We start from the raw sequence: 7,918 nt of genomic DNA, 5'->3' as shown, positions 1-7,918 counted from the left end.
CGGAGATCCGGGCAGGTCTGCGGTGCTGGGGCTCCCCCCCACGTAGAAGAAGTCGTCCGAGCCCAGCATGGTGTAGTCCTCCTGGGTGTAGCCCGTGGTGGTCAGGATGCCGTCCACCGATATGGTCACCTAGATTATGGGAAGGGGGGGGGGGGGTCAGAGTGTGGCCTTCTGGGATACGGAGGAGGACGGGTGAAGGGCTGTAGGTCTGACTCATTTCATGTCTTGGTTCTGTCTGGTTTAGTCTTGCTGGCGGTGTTTGGGTGAGTGCTGCTGGAGGAACCCCCAGTCCCAGAGTCTGGGTCTTACTGGATGGGGTTAGGGTTACTGGGTTAGATGGTCTGGATGTTCTCTATCAGGGTTAGGGTTAGATGGTCTGGATGTTCTCTATCAGGTGTGTTTACTCGTGAATTCAGGCAGGACAGGTAAAGAAAATATGTAACTCCTAAATATTTTCTTTATCTTTGATGCAGGTTAGAATGTGAGAGTATTTCGATGTATGTTTGTTTGTGTTAGGTTTGAAGGGTTAGTAGAATGTGAAGACCAAGGACAATTTGATTGTGCTTGTTTAATTGCGAGTTGAATTGATATCTGGTTAGTTCAAACATGGATGCGTGCAAAGTAGGAATGTTTATCTCTAGTACAAGATGTGAGCAAGCCATGGGTTCTACCATCCTACACATACACGGTTATTTCCTAATCAACACAAAGCAAGCTACCCTCTATATGAGCATGATGGATCATGCCAAGGAGGAGGACACACACAGTCAGGCCAAACCAAAGCCATGGATGGGGGACTTCAAGGAGGGGCGTTGCATCACAGTGACCATTTCAACCAACATGCAAACACACAGTAATGGCGGTGGAGATGGAAGGTTAGGTATTAGTGGCAGGTTATTTGTAGAGATGGATGATGAGGGGATGAGGGGAGGGAGGAGGTTCAGGCCACGGATGATGAGGGGATGAGGGGAGGGAGGAGGTTCAGGCCATGCACTCAGTGTACTGGAAACAACTGTCAGAGCTCCAAGATCATTGGTCTTTTTGAGGTTTTTTTGGGTCTCGGTGGCAAGTTCTGGCAGTTTTGTTGACAGTCAACGACGCCCAAAAAACAAAAGGGGAATGTAGAGGCTTTCGTTAAAACAAAAGTAAGCCCTGAAAGGTCTGCAAGGTTTTCTCCTTTTTTTTCTTTTTTTGTATCTTATATATATATTCTTTTTAAAGAGGAAGAAGTTACAGAAAGGAAAGCAGAAAAAAAGAGAAGAAGGATGAATGAGTGACAAGGTAACGAAGAAGAGGAAGCCAGGAGATACCAACCCCACTTCCTAGATATCCCAGAATGGCGTCTAGAAATGAGAGTCAAACAAAAAGGAAGGGAGACCACACGGCAAACCCAAAAGAAAGACAATAAAAATGATATCTACCAGACAATGTAGTTTGTTTACCATAGCGAATCCAATGGCTGATTGCTTTGCAGAAAAGGGGGGGAGAAGGGAAATTAAAAAGTGACAATAGGGGTAGTTGATAGAAACCAAAACAACTGCAATGGAAAACAATGGTGAAGAGTTAGGGTGTTAGTACATTAGTAATCGGTTGGTTAAAGAATGATTAATTCCCTTAGTGGTTTTCTAGGGCTTCTGTAAGGCTTATTCTGTCATTCGAGAGAAACGCCAAGAGCATGGAGAAAGAGAGAATAAAGAGAGATGGATAGAGGGAAATGGATTGCTCTGCAGTCTTTGACTCAACCGGCAAATACATAAATAAAAAAGAAGAACCTTGATGGGGTGCCTTTAGCACAGCTTCCTCCAGCCCCTTCACAAAATGGCAACCGAGTTAGATCTCTTGATTCTCTATGAATTGACTTGTCTATTCCTTGTGAGGCCTCAAATAAAAAAGATGTCCTGCTGCATATCTATGATGACACTGAATAATCTCCTCCCAGACATCCCCCCCTCCCAGCACAGAGAAGCAGCAGCTCCTCCCAGACATCCCCCCCTCCCAGCACAGAGAAGGAGCAGCTCCTCCCAGACATCCCCCCCTCCCAGCACAGAGAAGCAGCAGCTCCTCCCAGACATCCCCCCCTCCCAACCCAGAGAAGCAACAGTTCCTCATAGATGAGCACCCTGGCCAAGACTCACCATGGCTGAGATCCCTCACCTAGACTAGCTTTAGATCTCAACCCCTAAACGCTGCTCTTCCCCTGGAGAGGGGGGGGGGAGGACGATCTCAACCCCTAAACGCTGCTCTTCCCCTGGAGAGGGGGGGGGGGGAGGACGATCTAAACCCCTAAACGCTGCTCTTCCCCTGGAGAGGGGGGGGGGGGGGGGACGATCTAAACCCCTAAACGCTGCTCTTCCCCTGGAGAGGGGGGGGGGGGGGGGGACGATCTAAACCCCTAAACGCTGCTCTTCCCCTGGAGGGGGGGGGGGGGGGGAGGACGATCTAAACCCCTAAACGCTGCTCTTCCCCTGGAGAGGGAGGGGGGAGGACGCACGCCTAGAAGCATATTTCAGAATGCAGGTGGGCGGGAGATTTTACAGCTGAACAGAGATCAGTCTCGGGTAAACAGCAGCGCTCAGGGATGATTGGAGAATTTGCCCCGGCTCTTGAGATAAGACATCCCCCTCCTGAGAGAGAGAGAGAGAGAGAGAGAGAGAGAGAGAGAGAGAGAGAGAGAGAGGGGTGAGGGGAGGAGGAGAGGGGGAGCGATAGAGAGAGAGAGGGGGGTGAGGGGAGGGGGAGGGAGAGAGAGAGAGGGGGGGGTGAGGGGAGGGGGAGGGAGATAGAGAGAGGGGGGGGGCGAGGGGAGGGGGAGGGAGAGAGAGTGGGGGCGAGGGGAGGGGGAGGGAGATAGAGAGAGGGGGGGTGAGGGGAGGGAGAGAGAGAGGGGGGGTGAGGGGAGGGGGAGGGAGAGAGAGAGAGGGGGAGGGTGGTAGAGAGGTGGAGGGAGATAGAGAGAGGGGGGGTGAGGGGAGGGGGAGGGAGATAGATAGGGGGGCGGTAGAGAGGGGGAGGTAGATAGATAGGGGGGGTGTAGAGAGAGGGGGAGGGAGATAGATAGGGGGGAGGGGGGCGGTAGAGAGTGGGAGGGAGATAGATGGGGGGGAGGGGGGCGGTAGAGAGGGGGAGGGAGATAGATGGGGGGGGGGGGGGGGGGGTGGAGGTAGGACACCTCCAGAAACCCTCAAGCGTGTGACGCTTCTCTCCAGAGCGTAAGGAGCAGCTCAGAGAGACGCTGAGGCCAGCTGGACCGACACACTGACCTGATTGGTGCTCTTGGAGTAAATAAAAAAATAAAAAAAAAGGAAATGAAATAATAATAAGAAAATAGAAAATATGTCAAAGAAAGTTAAAACAAGCTGTCACAAGGAGACAGTTGGTCAGTGAATGTGAAATGCATGGTGAGAGAAGCAGAGGAGAACAGTGCTGCTATGCTACTTTTAGGCATTTAGGGATTTTTTTTAAAACTATGATGGAAAACCAAAATAACAAATCAACAAAAGAATAATGATGTTTATAGATATGAAATATATATAGTTATAGATATGATATATATATAGTTATAGATATGATATATATATAGTTGTAGATATGAAATGGCAATAATTGGACACCTACAGTATATGCATCTTTCCTTAGTCGTGTGTACAATACTAGCATGTGTGTGTAGAGAACTAGTATGTGTGTGTGTACAGTACTAGTATGTGTGTGTAGAGAACTAGTATGTGTGTGTGTGTAGAGCACTAGTATGTGTGTGTGTGTGTACAGTACTAGTATGTGTGTGTGTGTACAGCACTAGTATGTGTGTGTGTGTACAGTACTAGTGTGTGTGTGTGTGTGTGTGTACAGTACTAGTGTGTATGTGTGTGTGTGTACAGTACTAGTATGTGTGTGTGTGTGTACAGTACTAGTGTGTGTGTGTGTGTGTACAGTACTAGTATGTGTGTGTGTGGACAGTACTAGTGTGTGTGTGTGTGTGTGTACAGTACTAGTATGTGTGTGTGTGTGTAGAGAACTAGTATGTGTTTGTGTCCAGTACTAGTATGTGTGTGTGTGTGTGTGTACAGTACTAGTGCATGTGTGTGTACAGTACTAGTATGTGTGTGTGTGTGTAGAGAACTAGTATGTGTGTGTGTCCAGTACTAGTATGTGTGTGTGTGTGTGTGTGTGTGTGTAGAGAACTAGTATGTGTGTGTGTCCAGTACTAGTATGTGTGTGTGTGTGTGTAGAGAACTAGTATGTGTGTGTGTCCAGTACTAGTATGTGTGTGTGTGTGTGTGTGTGTGTGGTGTGTGTGTGTGTGTGTGTAGAGAACTAGTATGTATGTGTGTGTGTGTGTGTGTGTGTGTGTGTGTGTGTGTGTGTGTGTGTGTGTGTGTGTGTAGAGAACTAGTATGTGTGTGTGTCCAGTACTAGTATATGTGTGTGTGTGTGTGTGTGTGTAGAGAACTAGTATGTGTGTGTGTCCAGTACTAGTATGTGTGTGTGTGTGTGTGTGTGTGTGTGTGTGTGTGTGTGTGTGTGTGTGTGTGTGTGTGTGTAGAGAACTAGTATGTATGTGTGTGTGTGTGTGTGTGTGTGTGTCCAGTACTAGTATGTGTGTGTGTCCAGTACTAGTGTGTGTGTGTGTCCAGTACTAGTGTGTGTGTGTCCAGTACTAGTATGTGTGTGTGTGTGTCCAGTACTAGTGTGTGTGTGTCTAGTACTAGTATGCGTTGGTCAGATCGTCCAGCCCAGCCCCCCCTGACCTCCAGTCGTTACCTGTCTCAGGTTGCGCGTGACCTTGACGTCATGCCAGGCGTTGTCGTTGAACTTCCCGTTGACGGGCTCTACGATGGCCTCGAAGGCGCCGGAGCCCAGGTTGATGACCAGCGACACGGCGCCGTCCTTCAGCGCCAGGTTGACGTAGTCGGCCGACTTGCCCGTGTGCAGGATGAGGCCGTTGCGCTGCCACGTCTTGAAGGACAGCGTGATCTCGTCGCTGCTGCTCTGGATGGGGTTCTGCGACAGGTCGTAGCAGAAGTACTCAGAACCGCGGAACGTGGCCACGTTCTCTTCTCTCGCTGCGGGTGGAGAGAAGGGAGAGAACGAGGGGCGGGGTTAACACACGGAGATACAGACCTTGAAAAGGAGAGACGGGGGAGATACAAGAACCATTATCGGGGTCAGGATGCAGAGATATCTGAAGATAAGACACGCTGACACTTGAGCAATGGTGTTCACTACGCCAACAACCAGGTATCGCACCATGGTTCCATTCTCATCAGGTTTTGTCCACCGGGATTCCCCGCTAGAGAGCGGCACCAGTTGACGATCGTCAGCAGGACACATCAACAGAAGCAGAACCATCCCACACAGACGTTAAACACAAGCTACATGAGAGAGGAACTGTAACAGGTTCTGCCGCCATCAAACGCAAAGACGGCTGTGGCCATAGCTTTCATGCAGACACCTCATGATGTCCATGGGAATTGGGTACCTCCTGTGAAATGGAAGCTCTGTGATGCAGGCCTGGACTCTGACCGCTAAGAAGGGAGGCGGAGAGGAAGAGAGAGAGAGAGAGAGAGAGAGAGAGAGAGAGAGAGAGAGAGAGAGACAGAGAGAGAGAGAGAGAGAGAGAGAGAGACAGACAGAGAGAGTAAAGAGCACAAAGAGACAGAGGGTATAAGGCTGGATGAGCACACGAGAGAGAGAGAGAGAGAGAGAGAGAGAGAGAGAGGAAAGGGGGGACAAGAGAGAGGGAGGAAGGGAGGGAGGGAGGGAGGGAGGGAGGGAGAGAGAGAGGGAGGGAGAGAGAGAGAGAGAGAGACAGACATGAGGGGAAGAGGCAGTGAAGAGAACAGCAGAGCAGTCTGGAGTAGTTATCCATGAAATCATCTTCAATTAGCTCCCTGTCTCTTAAGTGGAGCGATGCTGCAGACTGTGGACTCAGACCAGGGCTGATCTACCAGCGCTAACGCTAGCAGGCCCTGGCTATGTGCTCTGCATACCCAATGAGGGTCTCCGACAGACACAAAATGGCTGCCAATTTCATCCTCTGACTGAGTTCAGGCATCATTTCCTCTAAAGACCCTCATCACAGAGTCTTTTCATATTCAAACTGCCTACACAAAGAAAGGGTGTGTAGACTATTACTCTGTACAGTCATAATACACATGGCTGACAGGGATTCATAACATAGAGAGTGCAGTCCTATGAATAGGAAGACGGATGTAACTGTTATGAAGTGCAGATGACGTGGAGATGTTATGAAGTGCAGATGACGTGGAGATGTTATGAAGTGCAGATGACGTGGAGATGTTTGTCTCACAAGAACAATCATACTAGATAATGAGGGGAACGTATATCAGGTCACGCTCTACTATTGTGTAGAACTGTGTTCTATTGGTCCGTCTTTGTTTTAGTTTTGTGTGTTTTTATGCTGCCATTTTGGTCAGGTGTTGCTCGAAAAAGAGTTCTTTGATCTCAAGCTTCTTTACCTGGTTAAATAAAGGTTAAATAAATAAAAATCTATGGCTCAGCCAATCAAACCATGTATAAGAGGAGGACGCCACACGCCACCCTCCCTTAGCCAGGAAGACACACCTCTATCTGACCAAATACTACCAACAGCCCAAAGGAATCACTGACTCTCCCAGAACAGGCCCAGAAATACACCGCCACCTCCGAATAACGTCTCTCCTGATAGGACGGCCATCGCCACCTCCTAATAAGGTCTCTCCTGATAGGACGGCAATCGCCACCTCCTAATAACGTCTCTCCTGATAGGACGGCCATCAGTGAATAATGAAGCTGAGTGTTTGAGCTAAACACCCACCTGGTCACTCCCTCCTGATTCTCAAACTCATCCATTACCTCCTTAGTTCTCAATACTTCATGAGCAGAGCTACCCATACTCTCCCTGTACAGTGTGTGTGTGCGCGTGCGTGTGTGTGAGCATGTGTGTGTGTGTGTGTGTGAGCATGTGTGAGCGTGCGTGCGTGTGTGTGTGTGTGTGAGCGTGTGTGTGTGTTTGGGAGGTGTTTGGAGGAGAGTGTTAATGAAATTCAAGTATCACCAATGTGTTACCCCCCAATTAGTTTCTTTCTGTTTTCCTACTTGATTGATGTTTTCTGAGTTTCTCTCAGTTTATTGTTTTAACCTCTGTGAAACTGCCTTTTCATCCGTTCCCAGAGAATCAGTCTGTTTAGAAAGACCATTTGGTCTGTGACATCACTTCCTGTATACCATCCTATAAAAGACTGTGCATGAGTGTCAGCGCTCTGACTGACCGGGAACACTTCCTGTTGTGAGTCCGCTTTGCAGAACGTATCAGAATTAATCTGTTGTCTCTGTTTGAAACCATCTTGAATCGACCACTCGCATGTTCTTTTGATTATCTAACTAAACCCAGTTAGATTTTTCATTCATAAGAGACACCAGCTTGGGGATACATGGTCTCATGTGATTGTGTCATGTTTAGATGAGCGGGCGGGAGAGTGATGATGCAGCGATGGGGGAGACCTCATTAGACACCAGCGATGAGGGAGACCTCATTAGACACCAGCGATGGGGGAGACGTCATTACACACCAGACAGGAGGAGTCTGGGGGCTTTTCTACACTTCCTGGACAAAACTAGGGGCAGAAAGTCTCCCTCCTTTCGGGGTGTTTAGTAGTTTGGTGATACCAGTGTTGGTGATACCAGTGTTGGTGATACCAGTGTTGGTGAAACCAGTGACCCTGACAGAGTTCGGGGTGCGGGGACACCTCAGTTCACGTTGTGATTTGGTGATACCAGTGACGGTGATACCACAGAGATATCTAAAAGATCTGGTCTAAAGAAGAGACCAACTTCAGGGATACACAAGAGCCTTTATGGAGATGAAAATAGAGAGCTATACTGAAGGAAGGCATACAGGCTCTAAAAATACACCTCAGCT

The 7,918-nt window shown here is 48.7% G+C and overlaps 1 protein-coding gene across 10 annotated transcripts in view; it reads right to left on the bottom strand.

Annotated features, from left to right (window-relative positions):
• LOC311308807 (neurexin-3a-like) overlaps nt 1-5,055 on the bottom strand; it is a gene marked incomplete at both ends in the record, with an annotated part of 277,100 nt that extends 272,045 nt beyond the window's left edge. For 6 of the 10 annotated variants that reach the window (XM_084437859.1, XM_084437856.1, XM_084437860.1 and 3 more), the window contains 2 exons: nt 1-129; nt 4,759-5,055. The exon at nt 1-129 is cut by the window's left edge and continues 33 nt beyond it. In XM_084437859.1, coding sequence (XP_084293985.1) covers nt 1-69 — 69 coding nt within the window. Of the gene's footprint in view, nt 130-1,421; nt 1,467-4,758 lie in introns of those variants that run through there. The other 4 variants (XM_084437854.1, XM_084437861.1, XM_084437862.1 and 1 more) reach the window with 3 other exon arrangements.
• Nucleotides 5,056-7,918: the final 2,863 nt, after the last annotated feature.

This window comes from Borostomias antarcticus, assembly GCF_949987555.1.
Source record: "Borostomias antarcticus genome assembly, chromosome: 5".
NCBI lineage: Eukaryota > Metazoa > Chordata > Actinopteri > Stomiiformes > Stomiidae > Borostomias > Borostomias antarcticus.
Note: the sequence above shows the minus strand (reverse complement) of the source record. Positions and strands in the feature narration are given on the sequence as shown.